The 25715-nt window shown below is 39.2% G+C and overlaps 1 protein-coding gene across 1 annotated transcript; it reads right to left on the bottom strand.

The window, feature by feature from the left end:
* C3H5orf63 (chromosome 3 C5orf63 homolog) lies at positions 1 to 25715 on the bottom strand. The gene is given in 6 exon segments (XM_030927485.1): positions 1 to 246; positions 248 to 293; positions 296 to 386; positions 5063 to 5119; positions 10981 to 11101; positions 25645 to 25715. Coding segments are annotated over 5 exon segments (435 nt in total). The 5' UTR covers positions 11095 to 11101; positions 25645 to 25715; the 3' UTR covers positions 1 to 119.

The raw sequence follows: 25715 nt of genomic DNA, 5'->3' as shown, positions 1-25715 counted from the left end.
TAAGAATTGATGAGTAAGTTTATTGAAGATCCATAGGTTAAAATCAACATTAGGTATATGTAACCAATACTCTAAATATGGGATACCTTCAGAAAGCATCTTTCTGTCTCCCTCTATCCCTATATAGTTGGTGGATGAATTTTTCGCTGTTTAGGATAAAAACAACAGGTCATTTCGGGACTCTTGAACATTCTCAGGCAATAGAATGCCCCATAGTCACTTGAAATTGTTTTTGGTGCACTTAATGTTATAATCAAAACTTAAGACTTGGTTTAAAGTTAAGTTGTATCTTAACCTGACTGAGAAGCCATGTTGGGGTGGGAAGCTGAGGAAGGGGAGCATCTTCCTCTCCTTGTTCTTGGCAGCTTCTGATCCTTCTAGAGTTGCTATGGGAGAAGGAAAAAGTGGAGGGAGGTGAGAATGTTCTTATTTCAGTGGTGGAGTTGTACACTGGCCTACTTTCTGGACCCGATAAATAGTTAAAGCAGACCACACTTGGTATAGGCTATTGCGGTTTCTTGGGAGACCGTACCCATTACTGGTGATGTCTTGCCTGCGGTTCCCTGATTCGAGCAAACGGGCTCTCCATTCAAGCAGACCCCTCAGCCCCTAGGAACCCAGTGTTCCCCTCTGGGTCTCCCCTTCTGAGGCCTGCCTGCGATGAAGGTGCCCTCATACCAGTCCCCTCTCACATTTGGTTCATATTTGGTCCACGAGGACACACACACACACACACACACACACACATACACTCTTACTTCCCTGGGGCAAACTCAGAAAAACAGCATCAGCTGCCTTCACTGTACAGCCAAAGCTGCTTGCTAAACTATCTCTTGCCTGATTTCCCAGGATAATTAGACCACTATGTTCTTCTTACCCAAGGACATACATTTGCTTTCCAGTGAGTCCAACTTATGCCCCTCCCTCTTGATATGAAGTGACTCCTAACCTTTCTACTTTGGTAGAAAATAAGTGAGAGGACATCTTATTTTTAAAAAACTCCTCCAAAGATCCTCTCTCCCAGGTTCATAATAATCCTCCACGTGATTTAGTATTTCCTTGAAATGTAGCATCTATTATTTCTTGGTGCCTCAGCCAATACTTTAGTTTGAGCATCCTATATCATGGGATTCTTGTTTGAAATTCTAGTATCAGAAATTTGTTGTTGAAAACCTGTTTCACCTTTAGTCTCTGCACTTCCTGCAAACCATAACCACGTGGTTATACTCGGGTAAGAAGTGCTCCAAGAGAACAAATGTCTCTAGGCTTTCTGGCCAGCCATGCTTTCTGAAGGAAACCAATGGACTGTCTCCATCTTAGTTGAGCAGACACTGAAAGAAACTCTTGGAACCTTTCCAACTGGTGGTCTAGGAGAAGGATCAGCAACCTAGGACCTAGGGGCTATACAAATCTTACTCTGCCTGGAGAAGGCAGGAATGTACACAGGACACCCAGACACACAAGTGGAGGACCTTGTCTGTGGCATCCCTGGTTGTACTGAGAGTGGGATTGTCCTGCAGGACTACTAGAAGGGACTGTTGAGCTCAGCAGGCTTAAGGACAGGAAGAAGGACTGCAACAGGCTGGGGCAGGGAGGCCAGACACCCCTGAGTAGTCAGGAGCCAGAAGGACTGACTATGGATAAAGGCAGAAAGCATGGGAGGCTACTGCTGCTGGGGCAAAAGCACATTAGCTAAGGCCTTCACAATATGGATCCCAATCTACCTTGCCAGTCTCATCTCCTTCACTCTCCTTCCCTTTACTCCAGCCACACAAAGCCACCTGGCATTTCCTGAATATGCTGTGTCCTTCCACACCCTCATATTTTTACATACACTGTTTCCTTATAGACTACCCTTCTCACTCCCAATCCCCATCCATTGCTTCTATTCAGCCATCAAGACCTAGCTTAAGTCTAATTTTCTGTGAATCATTCCTGCTACTTTCCCCACCTGGTACCATTTGACACATGTCAGTTCCAGCCCTCATTGTACTATGCTATGATTTATTCACTTGTCTCTCCTTGCTCCTTAACAGATAGTATCTCAAAGACAAGGACTATGATTTATTCATTTCTGTACTCCCACTACCTACTACTGTGCTTCAATGCTGTAAGGACTTGTATTCATTCTTTACTGCTATGTAACAAATTATCATACATTTAGCAGTTTAAAACAATACATATTTATTGTCTTTCAGTTTCTGTAAACCAGAAGTCTAGACTTGGTGTGGCTGGATTCTCGGATTAGAGTCTCACTGAGCTGAAATCAAGATGTTGGTCAAGGCTGCAGTTCTCATCTGTCGTTGTGGATCCTCTTCTAAGCTTACTGATTATTGGCAGAATTCATTTCCTTGAAGCTATAGGACTGATGTCCCCATCTTCCTGCTAGTTTCTGGGAACTACTCAGTTCCCAGAGGCTACCCAGTTTCTTGCCATGTGGTTCCACTAGGCAATTCACATAATGCTTGCTTTCTTCCCGGCTTGCTAGAGCACATCTCTCTACTTTCCTCTTTATAACTAAGCAGAGAGAATTCTCTGCTTTTAAAGGGCTCACCCAGTTAGGTCAGGCCCACCCAGGATAATTTGCCTTTTGCCATATAATGTAACATAATCACAGCAGTGATATTTCCACCCACACTCAAAGGGACAGGGAATTATCCAAGAGTGGGGATCACTGGGGTCATCCTAGAATTCTGTCTACCCCAGGGTTCAATATTTATGTCAAATAAATGTTCTAGAAATTTGTAAATTATAAACACTGTTATTCAATTGCTAAGATTTTGTTCTTTTCTTTTTCCTTTTTTTTTTTTTTTTTTAAGAGACATGGTCTCACCATGTTGCCCAGGTTGGACTCAAACTTCTGGGCTCTTCTGCCTCAGCCTCTCAAGTAGCTGGGACTACAGGCATGTACAACTGTACTCAGCTTAAAAGGCTTTTTCAGTTGCTTCCAGATTTGTGTTGAATCCAGAACGGTTGGGGATACTGTATGTGAGATAACAGGAGCCTCCTGCAATGAGTCCAGGGAGTACTGGAAATCTGGGGCTGTGGGGCAGGACCTGGCCTGCCAACTGACTGGCTGTGTGACCTTGGGTTAAGTCTCTGATATTCTCTGAATTCAGATTCCTCCTCATATATAAAATGGGAGAGTGGGACTAGACAATGTCTAAGGTCAGCTAGCTCTAATATTCTATACTAAGACTGAATCATCCTGATGAAATTAAAATCTAGTGACTCACAGTACCCAAATTCATTCAAATAGTTTAAAAAATAATTTCACTACACATGGAATTGCAGTGGTAAGATTTTAAGAGGAAAGGCAGTTTTGTTTTCAAGTGAATCCATTTCTACACTGACTTAATCTGACTAAATATAAACAAGGGTATGCAAATACATTTCTACTCTTTACATAGAATGGCAAAGAGTATTTTATCTTTAGATGACATATTTAGGAGTGATTTTTTCCAAAATATTAAAATCTGGTTTTAAAAAACCTACTGTCTTAAAATAAGTTAAATTAACTCAATGGATAGTAACTGAATAACTATGAAAGGCAGTCCTCAAATATTACAAATCAATTCAATGACTGTGTAGAGAATGTTGAGATTTTTATATAAATTTTAGGGGTTTAAGTCTTTCTTTTGTTTTTCTCAAATGACGCCTTTTTGGCTAGGATAATAATTCTCTTCTACTCAACAAAACTGAACTCTAATTTTAAACAGGTATTATTAAATCCCACTGAATAGGCTTCATGCAGATGTATTCCTTAAAACATCCCTTTATTGACTGTGCACAGTTATTAACAATTCACATTTCACTTTATCTACTGAGTGGAAGAGCATTTATTCTTTCATTAAAAAGTTAAGCCCTCCGGGGCAGCAGCAGGAATGCAGAACCTTCTTCCTATAAACGGCATTGCCCAGTGAATGTGAAGTGCTTCTCTATTAATACAAAAAGGATAAATAAGACAAATGGACTTGTCTCTCCCTCCATCATCTCCCTCCCTGCCAGTATGCTCTTCTTATTTCATAAAATGCCATTAAGCAAATAGTTCCCACACTGATACTTCCATCAACCAAAAGAGGAATGTCAACATTTATTTGGCACCACTGAATTCAGAACATCCTTAGGGTTCTGTACAAGTGACAAAATGAGTATCAGGCCATGGTCATTTCCTTAGGAAGATGCTTTATGGGAGGAGAGGGTGGAAAATCATGAGGACATAAGTCAGCCTCTGGTACTTTGCTGCTCAAGTTTCAGGAGCTGTTTTTCAAGTTTTGAGGTATTTACTCGATGCATCATCAGAAACTGGCCATTCAAGTGAAAGACAGGAATGTCAAATTTATATCTTTCATACCAGACAGAGTTTTCTGGAAGTGTGATGTTTACCTCCTGTAAAATGAACTGAAACAGAGACAGACTAAAGCTCTGTAGTTTAGAGACCATGGGGTGATGTAACAACTGCAGTGATAAATGGATCCCCAGACCATTTCTTATGCTGTTTTCCTTATAGTTGCTTTTTTAGGTCCACAGTCTTCTAACATCCCTGATTTCCAAAACTTGACTGGTTTCATTATATTTTCTACTTCCTGATCTTGCTGCTTTTCTGTTACCGTTGTTATAATTCCGCATCAGGACAGTACTCAGTTCCAATGAAATAAAACATGTCTCAGTCGGGAAGCTGACTGAGAATCAGGACAGAAATGTTTTGGTTATAGGAACTGGAAAGGTGTGATGGTGTATTACATGAAAACACACTGGTGCAAAGTGCAAAACAAGATAAAAGGAATGAGGCAAAAGTTTAAAGAAAACACGAATACTGCACCTGCTAGTTAACTCTGACTCATTAAGAGCCAGAGTAAGAAAACCAGTACTGCTCAGAGAAAAACACTTAGGTGTAATGAGTTTTATGGTAATAAGCACTAAACTCTCTCTGAAGAATAGAAAGAAAATTTAAATGAAAAATCATTTAATCTCTTTTCCTAAAGAAAGGATCCAGGCAGATACTTTATACCACATCTAATATTCATTCCACATACATAAAAGCCACACTGTATTATATTACCCTGTTTTTATACGGCTTGAGTACTTCCTTGGCTTCATCACAAAGGGGGCACGGGTCCTACAGGAAGAAAAAAAAAATCAAGCGATTAAACCCAAAGAATGGCATTTGCCCTTACAAAAACAAAACAAAAAACCCCTAAGAGGCAGATTATACTTATTTTAAAGAATAGTTTTCTGTCACGCTAGTTACACAGCTTTTCCAAAGTAAAACACTACCACAGAATCTTATAAATAATATTTCATAGACTCTCTGCATTTTTTTTGGTTGTTTTGTTCTGATTTTTCTCCATAAATGAAGCTATGTGTATGTGTATTATACATACACAGAGATGTTTCTCTTTTTCACTGATCTAAGGGCTTTGTCCTTCCTAGGTCAGGTGCACCCTTGTGGCCTCATACAGTTGGCCTGGCTGACACCATGAGGATGGCTTAAAGTCTGTTCTGACTGAAAAGCACTGAGCCTTGCCAGCCTGTTTTTCCTAATCAGTCCACAGGAACAAACCCATTAGAATGGAGTTAGATAGTAACTGCCTCATCTTTAAAAAGGAAAACAAATCTATTCACTTCAACGATTACTGCACCGCCTGTTTTCTCATTACAAGTGTCAACAATAAGTTTCCTGGACAAATTCTCCACCTGAAGAGCAAACAACTTTTAGTGTCCATTGTTTGCACTCATAAACCATCTAGCAGAGAATTCTGATGAGAATACTATGGATCATCGGCAGATTTTATTTTTTTCTACTTTCTCCTATATTTTTATTATACGTTTATTATATATATTATATATATGACTTTTTAAAATTATACTTTAAGTTCTAGGGTACATGTGCACAACGTGCAGTTTTGTTACATGTGTATACATGTGCCATGTTGGTTTGCTGCACCCATTAACTCGTCATTTACATTAGGTATTTCTCCTAATGCTATCTCTCCCGCCTCCCTTCACCTGACGACAGGCCCCAGTGTGTGATGTTCCCCACCCTGTGTTCAAGTGTTCTCATTGTTCAATTCCCACCTATGAGTGAGAACATGCAGTGTTTGGTTTTCTGTCCATGTGATAGTTTGCTCAGAATGATGGTTCCAGCTTCATCCATGTCCCTACAAAGGACATGAACTCATCCTTTTTATGGCTGTATAGTATTCCATGGTGTACATGTGCCATATTTTCTTAATCCAGTCTATCACTGATGGACATTTGGGTTGGTTCCAAGTCTTTGCTATTGTGAATAGTGCCACAATAAACATACGTGTGCATGTGTCTTTAGAGTAGCATGGTTTATAATCCTTTGGGTATATACCCAGTAATAGGATTGCTGGGTCAAATGGTATTTCTAGTTCTAGATCCTTGAGGAGTCGCCATGTCTTCCACAATGGTTGACCTAGTTTACACTCCCACCAACAGTGTAAAATCATTCCTATTTCTCCACATCCTCTCCAGCACCTGTTGTTTCCTGACTTTTTAATGACTGCCATTCTAACTGGTGTGAGATGGTATCTCATTGTGATTTTGATTTGCATTTCTCTGATGACTAGTGATGATGAGCATTTTTTCATGTGTCTGTTGGCTGCATAGATGTCTTCTTTTGAGAAGTGTCTGTTCATATCCTTTGCCCACTTTTTGATGGGGTTGTTATTTTCTTGTAATTTTGTTTAAGTTCTTTATAGGTTCTGGATATTAGCCCTTTGTCAGATGGGTAGATTGCAAAAACTTTCTCCCATTCAGTAGGTTGCCTGTTCACTCTGATGGTAGTTTCTTTTGCTGTGCAGAACCTCTTTAGTTTAATTAGATCCCATTTGTCTATTTCGACTTTTGCTGCCGTTGCTTTTGGTGTTTTAGTCATGAAGTCCTTGCCCATGCCTATGTCCTGAATGGTACTACCTAGATTTTCTTCTAGGGTTTTTATGGTTTTAGGTCTAACATTTAAGTCTTTAATCCATCTTGAATTAATTTTTATATAAGGTGTAAGGAAGGGATCCAATTTCAGCTTTCTACATATGGCTAGCCAATTTTCCCAGCACCATTTATTAAATAGGGAATCCTTTCCCCATTTCTTGTTTTTGTCAGGTTTGTCAAAGATGGTTGTAGATGTGTGGTGTTATTTCTGAGGGCTCTGTTATTTCTGAGGGCTCTGTTCTGTTTCATTAGTCTATATCTCTGTTTTGGTACCAGTACCATGCTGTTTTGGTTACTGTAGCCTTGGAGGAAGAATCAATATTGTGAAAATGGCCATACTGCCCAAGGTAATTTATAGATTCAATGCCATTCCCATCAAGCTACCAATGACTTTCTTCACAGAATTGGAAAGAACTACATTAAAGTTCATATGGAATCAAAAAAGAGCCCGCATTGCCAAGACAATCATAAGCAAAAAGAACAAAGCTGGAGACATCATGCTACCTGACTTCAAACTATATTACAAGGCTACATCGGCAGATTTTAAAGGCTTCTCGGCCCTTGACTAAACAGGGACCTGCTATAGGTTCTCTTGCATGAGCTCAAAACAGACCCCAAATTACTTATGCTTATATAAAACCTTCTTTTTAACAGGACAGGAAGAGATAAGCTATTATGTAAAAGAGAGGCCTTTCCTCCAGCTTAACGCATAGCTTGTTTTGAAATAAGAACTTAGACCATTAAAGGATCTTTCTAGCCCTAATTTCCTAGAACAGAGAATTGGCTTATCATGTTATTATTAGCATTAGCAATACATAGATTATGGATAGTTTGTAATGTTTTAAGATAATCATCATAAAATTTTCAGAGAAAGTTTCAAAAAGTCAACACAGGATCTTAAAAGCAAAAAACCCCAAGAACATGCTAAATTCAGAAGTAGCAAATGTGCTAAACTTTTGCTTTTATATTAAAAACTTCAGAAGAATCTAGATTGGGTTTTTTGTTTTGTTTTGTTTTTTAGACCTAGGGTCCACAGAAGTCTATGCAAATTATACCTGAAAATATGTGTATATATTTTTATGAGGAAATGCCCATCAAATTTTAAAAGGATAAAGAACCAAAAAAGATACCAGTGGGATGGACCATTCAAATTTCCTTCTCTAGGATTTTCCATGACACTTGTTATTTACTCTGTCCCTAAACCATAGTGGACATTGTTGGGTTGGCTGTCCACCACCCACTTCCCTTTCTTGTAGCAAGTGTGCTATAATATTGATTCACAGGAACTACTCTCAGCATGTGGCTGACCCCATCCCAGAACAAGAAAGGTGAGAAACCTGACTTAGGCTCAGGCAATCAGTGCATCCTATCCCTCAAGAATGGGCCAATCAGAGTCAGTGGATAGCCATAAGGCTTTTGCTGGAGTTTCTGTAGATGTCTGAGATGTGAAATCTGAGGCTTGGGATGGCTGCAGTCATCAATGATGTATTAGTCCATTTTCATGCTGCTGATAAATATATACCCAAGACTGGGCAATTCACGAAAGAAAGAGGTTTATTGGACTTACAGTTCCATATGGCTGGGGAGGCCTCACAATGATGGCAGAAGGCAAGGAGGAGCAAGTCACATCTTACATGGATGTCAGCAGGCAAAGATAGAGCTTGTGCTGAGAAACTGCCGTTTTCAAAACCATCAGATCTCATGAGACCCATTCACTATCACAAGAACAGCACAGGAAAGACTCGCCCCATAATTCAATCACTTCCCACCAGGTCCCTCCCACAACATGTGGGAATTATGGGAGTTATAAGATGAGATTTGGGTGGGGACACAGAGCCAAACCATATCACATGAGAGGAACCAGACAGCTGAAGAGATTGTTAACATGTTTAGTTCCTAAATCAAGATGTTCCTGAAACCAGACCAACTCCAAAATCTTTCTGTTTAACTCACTCTAGGAAGTACGTTCTATTTTTCATAACCGATAGCAATCTGATACTATACTTTTAAGCATTTACTTCACTGGATTATAAGCTGCCAAAAGTGGGAGTGCCATCTTCTTATGTGCCTAATGGTACAGAATAAGCATTAAGTATAAATATTAAGCTGAATGAAAAATTGTTTTTTTTTTTGTTTTGTTTTTAATAAATGTTTTTGGCTATATCAGCTGCTGCCCAAACTGAAGAACAGTACAGAAATGTTAGGCTGAATGAGCAACAACAGCTTTAAGGGATTATTTAACTTCCGTGGTTTGCACATGGGTTTCCCATCATAGACTCTCAGATGATGAAATATTTTTGATTCCATAATTTCCAACAGTGCAATATATACTTATAGATACAAAAAGTAGTTTAGTTTAAATATTTTCATCAATAAATTCATTTTTAAAACTCATTAAACTTCGTTATTAGATAACTGTCATACATATCCAAATTGCTAAAATGCCTGAAATCTCAAAAACCTATTGAAAAGAGATCTTCGTTTGAATTGCAGTATTATTCACCAAAGTTACTTCTATTAACCTGCACTTTATTTCTTTTTTGTTAAATAACACAAAATGATGTTAATTAGCAAAAAAGGAAATCAGTAATATCTGTATTATAATTTCAGGGAGACAAAGCTGTTAAACATTTTAAAACTAGCTTTATGGCTTAAAACTAGTGTTAGGGATAAGAAAACAAGTACAATCAGTCCTCATTATTTATGGATTCCATATTTATGAATTTGCCTAATTGCTAAAACTTCTTTGCAACCCCCAAATCAATACTTGAAGTGCTTTTGCAGGTATTCACAGACATGCACATGCACAGAGTGGTGAGAGATTTCAGTCACCCGAAGCACTCATTCTATGCTGAGGTCAAGCAAGGTGATGCTCTGCCTTCTTGTTTTAGCTCTCATACTGCAAATGGAAGCTAGTGTCCTTTTCATCGTCTGAATAGTGCCAGGATTTTTGCATTTTTGTGCTTTTCATTGATGATTTCACTGTTTAAATAAGCCCCCAGACATAGTGCTGAAGTGCTGGCGAGTGTTCCTAAGCACAAGAAGACTGTGATGTGCCTTATGGAGAAAATACATGTGTTCAATAAGCTTCATTTAGGCATGAGTTATACACAGTTGCTATTGGCTGTGAGTTGAGTGTTAATGAATCAACAATATATATTAAATAAGGTATCTTTATTAAAACTTTTTTTTTCTCAACTTTTATTGTAGGTTTGGGGGTACACGTGCAGGTTTGTCACATGGGTAAATTGCATGCCACTGGGGTTTGGTGTATAAATGATTTCGTCACCCAGGTAGTAAGCATATACCTGATAGGCAGTTTTTCGATCCTCATTCTCCACCCTCAAGTAGGCCCTGGTGTCTATCATTCCCCTCTTTGTGTCCATGTGTACTCAATGTTTAGCTCCCACTTATAAGTGAGAACATGCGGTATTTGGTTTTCTGTTCCTGTGTTAATTTGCTTAGGATAATGGCCTCTAACTGCATCCATGTTGCTGCAAAGACATGATTTCATCTATTTTATGGCTGCATAGTATTCCATGGTGCATGTGTAAAAATAAAGTATCTTTAAACAGAATCACTCATAAAATAAGGTTCTGTATTTGGTAGGCTGATGAAAATATGACCAGAGACTCATAGGAACCCGTGTATTTCCCCTAGGAGCAATGGTTCAATATCCACTAATTCAGGGTTCGAGGTGACTTTATAGAACATAATTACCACAAATAAAGATAATTGATTGCATTTCTAAATGATACATTTTTAAACATCATATAATAACCTGTATGTCATTTTTTTCAATGTAGGGGCCAGATGACCATTAAATACATCAATTTACCCTCTGATAATTGGGAGATAATAAGGCATCTGGGTAGAAAACTGAGTTGCTGCTGTTGTGCTGATAGAAAAATTGAAGAGCAGGTCTGAAGAAAGTTTATTCCATTGCCTTTCCTTTCAACTTTGTCCCCTTTTCTTAAATGTACAACTTTCTTCACCCAATAATTTTACTTTTTCACTTTGTACCTTTGTGAATAAGGTCAGCACAGGCAAGGTTGTTTTAGAGGCAGAGCAATTTCTCAAGAAGAGTCCAAAGGCAGATCTGGCAAGTTGCATGCTATTTCCTTGAAACCAGAGCATCTTAATTCTGCCAAAAGAAAAATAAAGCAGTAAACTTATGTGCCCTAGACTTTGTTCCTTACAATATGAACAGTAATTTACAAGCTTATGATGGAATTTGCAGGCTTTAGAAGTGTTTCTTCAAGTCCAAGAGTGCTGGAAAGACCTAGAAATTTGGCAAGTCTCTCTGATGTCTCAACATTCATTGTATTCCAAACAAAACAGAATTTAGAATAGAAAAAAACCCCTTGTTATGAATTAGCTGTGTGCCTAATCACTTGGTTTCTGTAAGTAAACTGCACGGGTTGGTTAATTTGAATACAAAATTTCATCTGCAGATTTTGCCAGCATCTTGATGATCCCCTAAAATGTGGACGTTTCCTGAGATGGTTTTTATTCTCATGGATAGCTTATTATACTGGTAAGCATTCAATAACAGCTAGCCACTGTCATGGCAAAGAAAACAATGAGGGCCAGGTGCCATGGCTCACACCTGTAATTCCAGCACTTTGGGAGGCCAAAATGGGCAGATGACTTGAGCCCAGGAGTTCGAGACCAGCCTGGGCAATATGGCAAAACCCCATCTCTACTAAAAATACAAAAAATTAGCTGGGTGTTGTGGTGTATACCTGTAGCCCCAGCTACTCAAGAGGCTGAGGTGGGACAATCACCTGAGCCTGGGAAGTTGGGGCTTCAGTGAGCCATGATTGCACCACTGCACTCCAGTCTGGGCGATGGGCATGATATCTTATCTCAAAAAAGAAAAGAAAAGAAAAAGAAAAAGAAACAATGGGTAAGCAGCATAAGTCCTCAGGCAAAGGTTCAGACTATCCCTTATGAGACCTATGCCTCTCCACTGTGAGACATAAGAAAACACAAAGGTGGCTGGGCGTGGTGGCTCATGCCTGTAATCCCAGCACCTTGGGAGGCCGAGGCATCACCTGAGGTCAGGAGTTTGAGACCAGCCTGACCAATATGGAGAAACCCTATCTCTACTAAAAATACAAAGTAGCTGGGCATGGTGGCGGGAGCCTGTAATCTCAGCTACTCGGGACCTGAGACAGGAGAATCACTTGAACCTGGGTGGCGGAGATTGTGATGAGCCAAGATTGCGTCATTGCACTACAGCCTGGGCAACAAGAGCAAAACTCCATCTCAAAAAACCAAAACCAAAAACAAAAAACACAAAGCTATACTTACAGGAACTATAGGAGAGAATCAGGCTGAGTTACCTTGTCAGAAAAAAAAATCTACTCAACTCCTTAAGAAGTGTTTTAAAAGGAGATTATCATAACTTTTGGAAACCTTATACACAAATGTACTTGTGTTTCTACTGGAGGTGTTCCAGTAAGAACAGCTTGGTGATTACAGCATCCCAAACACTAGTCTTTGAAGCTTCCTCATCCTGCTACTTTGCTCAACATAAGACATAAGTCCTCTGTGATGCTACAATCATTCTGCTTATTCCTAGTTATTCTACTGTCTCCAGCTTTGTCCTTAAAACTGTAAATATTACAATTTCACTTTAAAAACACATGTGCACTGTTGGCATTGTCATTTATCAGTATTCCCAGGATGAACTAATTCCTGAGATCATAATTTTTAAACTTTGCTTTACTGTATCTCTGCAACTTCATCTATCACTTTCCCCTCCCTTGCCTTGGCAAGTTGCATTTGCAAAGTTTCTCTTTCTGTTCCTTGAGTACCCAGTATCATTTCTTCCTCATTTTGCACTTGCTTTACTTCCGCATGAAAGGCTCTGAAGTAGCTTCTCCTCATTTGGCCTGGGACTCATGTCATTGCCTTGGAGGTCTTAGTGACTAACTTACCAATGTTAACCCATCACTCCCCACCCTCACATCTTGCTGTAGTTTTCTTTTGCCCTTTACTATCTAAAATTATTTATGTCCCCTCCACTACAATGCAAGTTCTATAAGAACAGGCACTTGTTCACCCCTAAGTACCCACAATTAACCTGGCACATAATTGGTGCTCAAATATTTATTTGGACGTTAAAAGTATTAAAGTGAGCTTTTCTCACCTTCTTTAATCGTACCTCTAACTCTGATTAGATACTCAGTATGTACAGCAGTCACTATTTGGGCCTATTCTATATAATAACTAAAGATCAGTGTTCCTCAGGGTACCCACAAAATTTTGAGCTGAGGTACTGCTGCTGGTTCTAACCCCTTCACCACCACCTTAAACCTTGCCCTCCTCTGCTCCACAGAGCACGACTATATTAATTAAATGCTAATCTTCACTGGAGACCAGGCTCCTCAGTGTAAGATTAGCCTTAAACTCATTTCAAACAGAATGATATGACTTTAGAGAAAACTACCAACCCATATCACGCTAGAATAAAGACCACAGAACAAAAAGACTGGATACTGATCCATGAAAACAATGATCATTCCCTTATTCTTCAGCCCTTACTCTTCCACTTCTACTTGGATCTCTCTGTCATCTAAACGATCCTGATAAATGCATAAAAAAGGAATATGATGAGAATTTTGCAAGGATCTGCTATCCTGTTGTTCCAAGGTAAAAAGTGGATCTAAACAATTTCATAACATTCTGTGCTACTCTCAATGAAGTGTTAATTACTGGTATATACATATTTCTATAGATTCAGCAGAATGAACAATTTTCCAATAGGTAAATGTAGTTGGAGACATACCTTCTAAACACAGCTTTGTCTACACAGGCTATAAAAGTGGAGAGGAGGTACAGAATTGTTAGCCATGTTTACTCTAGGTAGAAACTTATACATCATGGGATTTGGAAAGTCTCTATACTAATGGTGGCACGCCCTTCTAGAAGAAAGAAAATTAAAAATTAGCTTTATTAAAGGTAGAAGAATTAACTTTATTAAAGAAAAAGTAGTTTTATTAAAGGTCCCTGGAAATGAGAAGGATTAGGCCATCTGTGGTGGTGACCTGACTATGACCAGGGCAGTGAACTGCAGCTACATGCTTTTGGTGAAGGGATTTAAAATTTATTGATGTCTAGCTGAAAAGAAAAGGAAAACATTGCTTTTACCTGGCTGAGTTGAGACTGAGGTATTAAGGCTTTCTTAAAAACTTCAAATTCACAACGGAAATCTGCTTCAGTTTTTCCAACATGACAAAACACAGCATGTGGTCTTGGTTGCACCCAAGACAAATAAAACCTGTCATAGTAAGCAGAGTTGCTATTCATTCCAGATTTGCTGGAGTATTTGTTCAACCAATCTACAGAGCTAAAGTTTTCAGTGATGCTACAACCATTCTGTCTGTAACTAGTTCTCTTTTCTACTGTTACTCTCCATTTCTACTTTTTTACACATTTTAAATTGTTTAAACATGGCACATCTTTTTACTGAGAAATGCATTCATATTATGCAATTTTACTACCTGCATATTCTTCAAATACTCTTAAGGTATATGCATTTTATTGTATTGTTAAATTAACTTATTTCTTTGGAAGCACTGTATTATAAAATTAGAGTCTGACAGAAAGAAAAAGCTCATTATACCTCTTTTAGGCAGATAGTACGCTAAAATTCCTTAATTTCTGACATTTACTTAATCCTAGAAAAGAAAAAATAAAATGAAAAATGATATACTTCAATGGGAACTCTATAATATTCTTCTTAGAACATTTTACTAACTCTGTAAACCCTAACACCATTGCTGTCAATGTCACATTCACCAAATCATGCCTTCTTGAAGTAAAATCTTAATATGGGCTACTCTGTCAATGTGACATTTTCATTAGTTCTATTATTTTTGAACAGTATCTCAGCACTATAAAAAATATCCTGAAACGTGGTCTCTGCCTGTTAGCTCATGCTTGTCAGAGGACAACACTTTTTTGATTATGTCATTGAATTTAGTCATGAAATATGTGTCCTTACTACACACACAGACACGATTTTATCCTTCGTATTTTGTTATATGCCTCTATGATATGAGCAAAAAGAGCTGTGTTCATAATATCAAAGAAGCACAATTGGGTCACCTTTGTCACAGACTAAAAAAAAAAAGCAAAAAACATAAGACTGGATTTAGAATGTGCTTAAAACAAATTCCACAGCCTAACAATAAAGATGGTGACTCCTGCTGTTTCAAGTCCAGTGCCCCTCAGAGGCACGGATCACCCTGAAAGAGAAAGGGAATGCTGGCCTTTGAATAAAACTGAGGTTGATTTCAGTGGTCTTTATGGTAGAGTCAAATACAACATGGGAGGAGGACTGACTGGACCAATTCAGCCCTCCTTGAAGCAAGATAAGAAAAATAACTTTATAGTATTTTCCCTGCAAGGCACTGAAGGGCACACCATTAAGGCAACTGATTATAGTACAAAAAGAAGCCAGGGTCGTTTGAGTCTTTATTAAAGATTATTCGTTTCGTGCATGAGGAGCTGCCCAGGCTATGGCTGCACATCGCTTGCATGGAGCTCCTGGATTCTTCAAACACTGTGTGTGTCTGATTAGAAGGGAAACATTATTCTTGCTTGAGGAGAGAAACTGACCTTTACTGACCAGAATTTTTATTCATACAAAGAATCCTTTGGCACACCAAATTTTCAAGCTCATGTGATCCCTCATCAGCAAGCTGCAGTGTTAGTTCATGTGCAAAATCAAAAAGTCTGCATCAGCCCAGGTACCGCCTTGGTTATTCAACAGATAATGTTGGAGCTTCTTCACAAGAGTATAATGTAAATTTAATGCTGAGCTGACATTAACTAAACACTATTACTGTAACTCTCACTGAACCTATGTTCCCTAAAGAAGACTCAGGGCTTCTGTTCAGTCATTTGTGCCATGTGAGAAGTTAAGTGCTCTATTTCACATTTATTACCATCTAAGTGTAACATTCCTATTTTTACCCAAATGACTAGAAACATGTACAGACAAACACACACCTTTTCTGGGAACAAAACCATTATTTTAGATTACTGGAAGTTTATGTAATGAGGTGAGGTTGCTCTTAGGGGACACATCTGGGTCACTGGGCTCTACCAGTCCAGCGAAACAAGGACAACTGATGCCTCCCCAGTGTGCCTGTGTGCTTTTGGTCAGTCATCTGTGTCCAAACCTCCCACTCTCCCAAACAAGTGGGAACCTAGCCTGGGATCTTGGGTGCAAGGACAAGAGAGAAAATGACTCTTGTGGAGCCAAGAGTGACAAGAAGAGGCACCACATAGGGACAAAACCAAAACTGAAAATTGAGTAAATACTTTGATGTGTCAATTCCAAGGGGCTACACAGAGGGAAAATGAGGCTTTGGAACAGAAACAGGGACTGGGGAGTAGAAGGCCCAATCTGGAGTGTGGCTCGAACTCACTGGCATACATGAGATCAGAGGTGCTTTTCTAGTGTCTCAGCCTTAGCAGCCAGGGTACCTGGCCAGGGGGAAGTATTAAGCAGGCAGAGCCAACTCAAACAAAATATTGCAACAGAGATACTGAGCTAATCACCCTCCTGTGGGCCGGACTGTACATGGTGTCATGCTCAGCTTCATTCTGACTACACAGTTTGGACTGCAGATTTGCTTCCACACAACACATTAAACTATGAATAGGCCTACATTATGGCCCAGCCCTGGGGACTGAGACGCAGCTCCTCATACCACTCCCTCTGTGCAGCTTCTACTTTCAGATTTCAGTGTCAACAGGTTTACCACACAGGGGATGAGAGAAGCCAGCAGAGAATCAGTCTCCAGAAAAGACTGGTCACATGAGTGCCTGGGACAAAAACTCTTTATTTCCCTTCAAATTATTACCATGACAATTTCTAAGTATCTAGATGTCGCTATTCCACTGTTTGGACTCAATGGGTGCTACATTAATTTGTATTCAACACAGTGCTCAGTGAAAACATTCTTTAGCTATTTGAAGTGTGGGCCTTGCCTAAGATTGCAATTTCACTGAAGGTATACAGCATTTACATATCCTTCACTTAGTAGATGCGCATCCCCTTCACCCTTCTAGTTCTCAGTAACATTAAGGCATTAATTTTTTTTTTATCCTGCCTGGTGTTTAGCTCATTTTTTCACCTCTAAATAAAGCTCTCAGATGGAGTAATCAACTCCACATGTTTGATACAAGTAACAAGACTAACAAGATGTATTTCAGTCATACAGATTCAAGAGAAAGGTGTTGAATTCTTAACTAAAACAATAAGTTTTATGTCAGGCTTCACAGTGATTAGTGAACCAATGATATCATTCACTCATTAGTTCCACAGTGGGGATGGAAAGATGGGTTAAAAATGAGTAAGAGTTGATCCCAACCCATGAAAAATCTGGTCAGAAGTTAAAACATGTGTATGTGCAGGTAAATTAGAAATACAGGAAATACTGTAATAGGACCATATAATTCAAATGTTGTAAGAGACTGGGAAAGAAGAGTACTATAGGCTAAAATTGGAGGTGGTTTCACAAGAGAAGTATCTTAAATCATTTCATGTAGGATTTGGATATGTAGAAAAAAGAGAAAGCTTTCCAAATTCAGGGTTAGACACAAAGGTAAGGGAGGCAGGAATGCCATGGCTATTTGATTGGGGAAACCTTGAACAGGGTAAAGAGACTTCTGCTGAATAATAGTGGAAAATAAGCTTTGAAGGTGGACTAGGATGAGCCTGTGGAGGATTTTAATGGTGGTATGTGTGATGTGTTGTGTATGTCTTGGGAACCACCAAAGGGTTCTGAATGAGTGATGTGATAAAATCAGTGTCTTGAAAGATTAATCTGGCAGCAGCAGGCAGAAAAGACTGTCGAGAAAAGGAGAATGGAGGTGGGAAAGAGAAGTCAGTTATGAAAATCTGGGTGTGGGATGCATTTATTTATTCAACAATTATCTAATATTTTTCATGTATCAGATACTATTATAGGTGCTGGGGTATGGTGATGAACAAGAAAGTAAGGTACGTTGCCATCATGGGGTCCGTGTGCTAGTGAAGAGACTCTTTAATGTCAGGGCACTTGAGATGGTGATATGTACAGGGGAGAGATAATAGCAGAGTGATGTAATGCTGACTGAGGCAGGTTCTTTAATTAAGGTATTCTCTGAGCAGGTGTTGTTTGCACTGGAGAGGAAAGAGTATATGCAAAAGCCTGTAAGTGAGGACAAATGATTTATTAAAAGAAACAGAAAAGATCATATGGCTTAAGCAGAGTACAACAAGGAAAAGGGGATACAATCAGGAGATGAGGTTAACCCACAGTAAGCAGGGGTCAGATCATGTAGGCCTTGCGGGTTATGTTAAAGAATTGAGATTTTATTCTAAGTACAATTAGATTTACAGGAGGAAAGTGACATGATCTCATATACATTATTAAAAGTTAACTTCAGCTGCTGTGTGAAGAACAGATTGTTGCGGGGCAAGAGTGGAGCAGGGATGCAGGTAGAAGGCTACTGCAACAGTTTGGATGAGACCGGATGGTATGGACTAGGGCAGAAACAGAGTCAACAGGACTTGCCAATGAATTGGACATGAGGAATTAAAGAAAAGAGGGCATTAAGGACAATCTCAGTTTTGGTCCTGAGCCTCTAAGTGGGTGGCAGGGCCTGTTACCATAATAAGAAAAACTGAGGCAAGAACAGATTGAAGAATATGTCAGACCAAGAGCTTGGTTAGGGACATGTTAGAACTCACATAGAGAATGACATACATAGGTTTGATACTCAGGAAAAAAGTCCAGGTCTAAAGATAAAGACTTGAGTCTCCATCAGTTTAAGGATTATATTTACAGCTATGAAACTAGGTGAAATCATCTAAAATTGTACAGAAAAAAAAGAGAGGGCCGAGGATAGATCTCTGAAGCAATTCAACATTTAGAGGTTGGATCGAGAGGAACCAGCAAAGGAGGGAGACAGAACAGCTGGTGAGGTGGGAGGAAAACCTGAAAAGTGTGTCATTACAGAAGTCAATGAGAAAGTGTTTACAGAATGAAAGAATTGTCCATTGTCAAGGAGACTGATGAGGGCTTTACTAGAACAGGGACAGTGAAACAATCTACCACAAATCAGAAGAGATGCATCTAATGATTGCCTCAAAGGAATGAAAACTTTCAACCAATGCTACCCGTAAAATGAAATACCTTAAGTGGTTCTTACCCAATTTAACATCTTAACTAAAAGGAGATCTTTCTGGAGAGGATGGAGTGGGGAGGGTGGGAAGAGTGAAGGCAAATGTTGACTGGGTATCTTAAAAAGAGATGATCAAGGTAAAAATCTCCGTGTAAGTTAAAAAGCAGAATAGAAAAGTAAAGCTTAAGTACTGATTACTAAATAATACTAAAAGTAAGAGATCACTATTAATAATAATGATTCTATTGACTGAAATGTGCTTCTACTGGCCTCAAATGAAAGATTTAAATCTCTATTAACAGCAGTCTCAGAAATAGGGAATTGCAAAACTGAAAAAAATTTCAAATAGAAATAACTGAAAGTTTTCTCACAAATATTACTTAAACAGGAATTTCTAAGATAAGACTGTTTAAAGATTCAACATATTTATCTGCACCTAAGGATGTCACTAAGTCTAGGTAAGACTGACTAGCAAATACCTTGGCACTAGGTATTGGCTTAAACTTAGCCTTCACAAAATTATGAAGGTACTGAAATTTAGATTTTGAGAAATCAAGGTTTCCCCTTGATGGGTTTTAAGCAAAGGCCAGTTCCCTTCCAGTTGGTTTTCCCCAATATTTGTTTTTATTTCTCAAACAGGGAAAAATTCAGTACCATTATTATTTTACCAAGGATATCCTCAATTCATGTACATCAAAAAAGAAGCTGCCTAGGTAATTGTAAAGGTGAATTTTATTCATAATCTTTAAAGACAAAACTTGTTGCAAGTGGTTCTGAGTAAATTGTCTAGAGAGGTCAAAATAAATTTAAACCAACACAGCTCCTACTAACTTGTCAGGGGAATTAAGCATAAATGGTACAATTCTTCATTTTGAGCTTTGAAGTTATTCTTCATATAGAGTTTCTGTTGAAATTCAGCATGTTTGAATTCCCTGTGTTCATTTTTAGGTGAGGATTTCATAAACATAAACCCCAAAGAGAGAGGTAAATCCTCATCTCCTAAGGCCTCAGTTTCATCCACAATTAAATGGAAATGCTACCACTTGTCCCATTCTCTCATTTTAGAAACCCAAAGGAACTGTGCCTGGGGCTTTGGGCCTCAAGCATTCTCCTGATCAGAGAAGGGGAAATCCCATGCTAAACAAATGCCATGGGAATAGGCTATGACTAAATAAGGCCTGGAATAAAAAATCCAAAGTAGTTTTTACCTGTAAGAGCCTAAAATAGACCCTTAAAGAGGACTCAAATTCACTTACAGGTCCAGGCAGAAGTTTAAAGGTACTTGTTCATTGCAGACTCTCTTTTCTTACTTCTCAATCATAACTGGTAAGTGCTGGTGTCAGAAGGAACCAAGTTGGAAAATGGGGAAGGTGACACTAGGGCACTCATCTTGCAACTGTCTAAGTATCCAAGATGGAACTCCCCCTACAAAGAGAAAATAATGAATTTCTCTTTCTATTAAACACATTTTAAAGATGATTTTAAATGAAAGATCCTCTTCATCTTGGCATTCTCTTTCCCATCCAGAAGCACTGCTATCTTTGCCTCAGCGGTGGCAAGCTGACAAATGTAAAGTGGAAGGGGAGAGGAGTCTTCAGTATAAGCAAGATTTTGTTTTAGAATCTTTAGATCTTAGCAGTCACACTTTCCAGATCATTGCTTCAGAGGAGTCTACTCAGTAATGGGGTTGGTGCACATGACAATGTCAGGGAAGAGTTTCCAAACACTCAGCTAAGAAAATAAAATAATGATGCTAATCAAGAACAGTAACGTACGCTCACCATATACCCCCTCTAGTTCCCAAGATTCCAAAGGGAATTCTGGACTAATTCCTGTTAACACAATGGGTTTGTACACACTACACCCCTCCCCTCCATCCTCAACTCCAAAGATACTGACTCAGCAACTGGCCTGGAGCCAGAGCAGCATATTCCAAACTCAGAGTGTGCAACAGTGTTCGGTTCAATTATGACATAATGGCTGCAAAGCTGTTCCTGAAAGCCAAGAAAACCTGAATAATGTGGTTGGGTTATATCATACATGTGGACTTAATAGAGTTTAAAAACCAATTTGAAAATTCCTTCATTCCATAAAGATAGCATTAAGATGAGGGCAAAATCATTCTAGTTCAAGGGATGGGAACAAAGTATATACGGAATTATGCAGACTCCTTTCCACATTATCCTTCTTAACCAACATGACCCATTCCCTTTGAAGATATCTCTTATACTTAGTACTGACCTAGAAAGAAGACAATTCCATTAAACATCTTGGTCTTATTGTACCCAGCTAGTAATGCAAGTTTCCCTGCTATTTAAAAAGCACATAATCCTATTCCCAAAAACAACTGTTTGCAATTCAAAAACCATCCACCCAGGCAATGTCTTCTCTTTGTCCCTAAAATTCCAACCACTTTCAATTTATCTTGTCAAAGAGATGAAGTTATCTTTGTGCCCCCACAAAACCTAAAAGACGTTTTATTCATTGCTAGCCATTTTGTAGCAAGTGACTTTGGACATTGAATTGCTAAATCCAGCATTTCCCTGGACTTGTGATAACAGTTAAGACCCAGGCCTGTAGAAATACAGTGTTCAATCTGAATGTTGGGAGCCATGCATTCTTGCTTGATGTTAGGCTGTGGCATCCCTCAGTTATGTGGGATTCTACAATCTTTTGAGTCTATTCTGTTTTTTAATAGCTATCATTGATAGAATATTTTATTTTATTTTTTTTTGAGACGGAGTCTCGCTCTGTCGCCCAGGCTGGAGTGCAGTGGCGGGATCTCAGCTCACTGCAAGCTCCGCCTCCCGGATTTATGCCATTCTCCTGCCTCAGCCTCCCAAGTAGCTGGGACTACAGGTGCCTGGATAGAATTTTTTAATGTTTTGGAACTGGAAGTGACTTTGGAGATTCCTCTTGCTTTATGTATAAGCAAACTAATGCTTAAGTCTTTCATACTACATTTTTTAGTTCATTTCTCTATATTTTCTCCTGGAACAATGGCATATTTTTATATATAATGAGATCAACACATAATTTCAGAACTAGAAGGGATCTCCAAGTTCAACCCTCTTTCTTCCAAAAAAATCTCAAAACACTTTTCATATTAATCCTCAGGGTATATCAATTAACAGATACTTCATTTTGTATAAGGTTTAATTTAAGGATGGAGAGAATGAGGAAAGTCCCAGTTTCAGACAGAATTCTTTTACCATAAGAATTAGGCTCTGTTCTCTAAATCGAAAAAGATTCACATTCATTTCATTTTTGAACCTGGAAAAATGGCTGAATTTACAGAGTTTTCTATTAAATAATAGTATCATTTTTCTTCACTAGATGGAAGGACTATGTGTTTTAAGAAACAAAGAGTTTTAAAAAAATCAAATAATTCAACGCCATGTCCTTCCCTCCTGACTAAAAATCATTTCCCCATTATTTCATGATTAACATGAAAAAGCACTGGAACAATGAGAGTAAATTCATTTGTTTCCAGTTGTAACAATGTGATTTCTGCTGCAATCCCATTGGCAACAGAACGCATCAGCATATACCACCACTGTCCTATTACAACACAAAAAGCTGTCAACTTTGAACTCCTTTGAAACGTTGTTAGTAAAGTAGAAAAGACAAACGTGGATTTCCTTCAATATTATTTGGGCAACCTAGACTTAAAATAGTGACCAGACTTAAGATAGTGACTCTACGGAGGTCCTCTATGCTTAAGGCAAGACCAAACCAACATACTGGTGCCCTACGTAAGCTAATAATTTGGCACACTTTCAAGCAGATACTCTTCAAATATTTGCTAAACAGGTGTTTGGGTGAGGCATTGCATGGCAGACCTGGAGAGAGTGTGGAGACAGGATTGGCGGAAGCTTTCAGCTTGCATATTCTAAACAACAAAGGACCCACAACTGACCAGGTCAGATCTCCTTGGAAGGCAGTTTGAGGAGCATCTAATGGATTCCCAAAAAACACTCTTCCCTGCTCCAAGATGTTTATTAAAGCATTACTTCTGTCTCTAGTAACAATCTGAAAGGAGGTTACTGCTTTATATTCTTTTCTCTATCTTGTTACACTCCCAGTGTTTATACTTTTTATAGATCCAACCTCCCTTCAGGGACACTATATTTTCATTTCTACAGCTTGTACTGAGCATTTGCAATGTGCCAGGTGCTGTGCCATGTATTAGAAATATAAAAGTGATTAAGACATTGTCCCTGCCCTTAAGGAACTCACACCTTGAGCAGGAGAAAGACTCACAAACAAATAACACAATACCACAGTGATGAAGGCTATAACAGTAAAAAGGCTGTTACTAGATATTACTGGTGAAATGGTCTGATATCCTTGGAGATGGACACTTTCTAAAAATAGTAGGTAGATACTTTCAGTTTGCCTCCATCTCTAGAAACTTTAACTTTGGTAAGGATTGGAATAAAAAGACAGTAACATTTTCATGTTTCCTGTTCTCCGTGGCTGTACTGGGATGGGAAGTTAGGGATGTGGAATCATATCTATGCTAAACTTAGCCAAAACTTTTCATTTGAATTTTCTTCCCCAAATGATTTTGTCCCTAGAATTTGTTATGCAATACTAGGGGAAGGATAGAGGAAGCTCACCTAGTCCCTGCTGTGTAGTTACACATACCTGATCCAGATGATTTCTCCCCTTTGAAATAATTGCAAACAAGATTAAAACTGTATTCAGGAACTATTCCAGCTGGCTTTTGGCTTCCTCTGATGTATACTCCTTGAATAAAGCAGTAGCAAAAATTAGATTTAAATAAGGAACATAAAAACACCTCGCTACTTGTACCAGATCACCTCAAGGTCCTGCTATGTTTGAAACCCGAAACCCTAGCATTAGAGTAACTGAATACATCAGCCAGCTAGAGTATATACAAGTTATGAAATAAAAAACTTTAATAATAAAAAATAACCTATTTTAAAGGGATTTCTCACAGTGCCTCTGGGTACTTTAGAGCCAGGCATCTGGAACAAAATAGAAACAGTCCAATCAATTCCCAAGTTGGAAAAATCCTCGTTTCTATTACTTACCTGCCAACAGTCCATCTAAATAAAACCACACAGTCACATATTCCTCTGACGAAGGAGACAAAAAAATATTGATCCTTCCTTGGCCTGTGGCTATTGCTGCCACAGCAGCAGGGAAGAAAGACACTGAGGATCCTGCCTGTTTAAAGCACCAGCCCCACCAATCTTAATTTTCACAACAGGGTCTTTCCGGTTCCAGGCAATTCCTCAGCAGAACAGGACCCAGGTTATTGGGCTACAATATTTCACACAGAACCATGATTAGTTCTGCTTTGCCCCAGTATTATCATAATTATCCAGTATTTCCAGGGTGTATCTTTTTTCTCAGTGTTTTAAATCTTTCTGCTATTTACCTACAATGCACCTCAATGTATACAGCTACAAATATTGGTAGAGAGCTTCACATGCATTTTTATAAGCTAGTCCTCAGAATATGACCAAATGAGAAGACTGTGGCCTCTAATAGGCACCTCAAGTTGTTCAGTGTTGTGCGCCAAGGCACCGCTCTAGTGGCTGCTTAAACAAGGCAACGTATACTAATGCGGGGAAATGCGCTAGGAAGTATTGGGATATAACAGATCTTAGACACCATTCCTGTCCTTGAGGAACTGAGAACCTTGGGGTCAAGCTAAGGCCATACTTGGATTTGTTTTTAAGGGCACTAAAATGTAAAGTACCACATACACACTATTTATTAATAAACAAGAATAAAGATCACCCAAGCAAAACACTCCTTGTTAAAGACAGCGTTAGAAACAGTCACAAGTCTAACTCACAATGCCATTTTAGTGGGGACTTTTCTACCCTTGGACTTATTAAACTGTATGAGCTGCTATTTGTCAGAAGTGAATATTTGTTGAGAAGGTACAGTCTCTGATTTATTCTCTCACTGTTCAGTACCCAGAGGGTTGCTTTTGCCCAATAAGGCTGAGAGGAATTCCAGACAGCTGATCCAGAGAGCCCCGGCACTCACAATGTTCCCTGCTGCACCTTTCAACCTTTTCACCCCAATTAAAGGTCAACATGGCTGCTCAAAAATATTTATTTAAAAAGGCAGTCTGCTCCGCGGGCTCCCAAGTGTGATTACACTACCACTTCATAGAATTCAATTAAACCCAGGACGGGGCATCTGTGAATCACCGGAAGAGTAGGAAGTTGAGATGTTTTCGGCTTTCTCTTAAAAAAAAAAAAAAAAAGCTTCCTTTTCCCGCCCGTCATTTCTTTACTTCCCAGAGCGCCATCACAGACACACGCACACGCGTTTATAATCTCCCCCCGGGTGGTTCATGGATTTATGGCTCCCGGTTTAATTAAATTCCCTCTAACGACAATCTAAATTGGCAGCATGCGGCATAGCGAATCCCCGCCAGCCTGCGCGTAGGCTCAGAGCCCGAGACCTGCGAACGCCCAACCTCGGCGTGGGGCTAAGGGCACCCACCTGAGCCTCACGCCGCCAACGTCTCTGCTTCCGCCCTGCGCCGAGCACTTCCGCCCGCACCCGCCAGGGGC

Source organism: Rhinopithecus roxellana, chromosome 3, assembly GCF_007565055.1.
Source record: "Rhinopithecus roxellana isolate Shanxi Qingling chromosome 3, ASM756505v1, whole genome shotgun sequence".
In the NCBI taxonomy this organism is placed as follows: domain Eukaryota; kingdom Metazoa; phylum Chordata; class Mammalia; order Primates; family Cercopithecidae; genus Rhinopithecus; species Rhinopithecus roxellana.
Note: the sequence above shows the minus strand (reverse complement) of the source record. Positions and strands in the feature narration are given on the sequence as shown.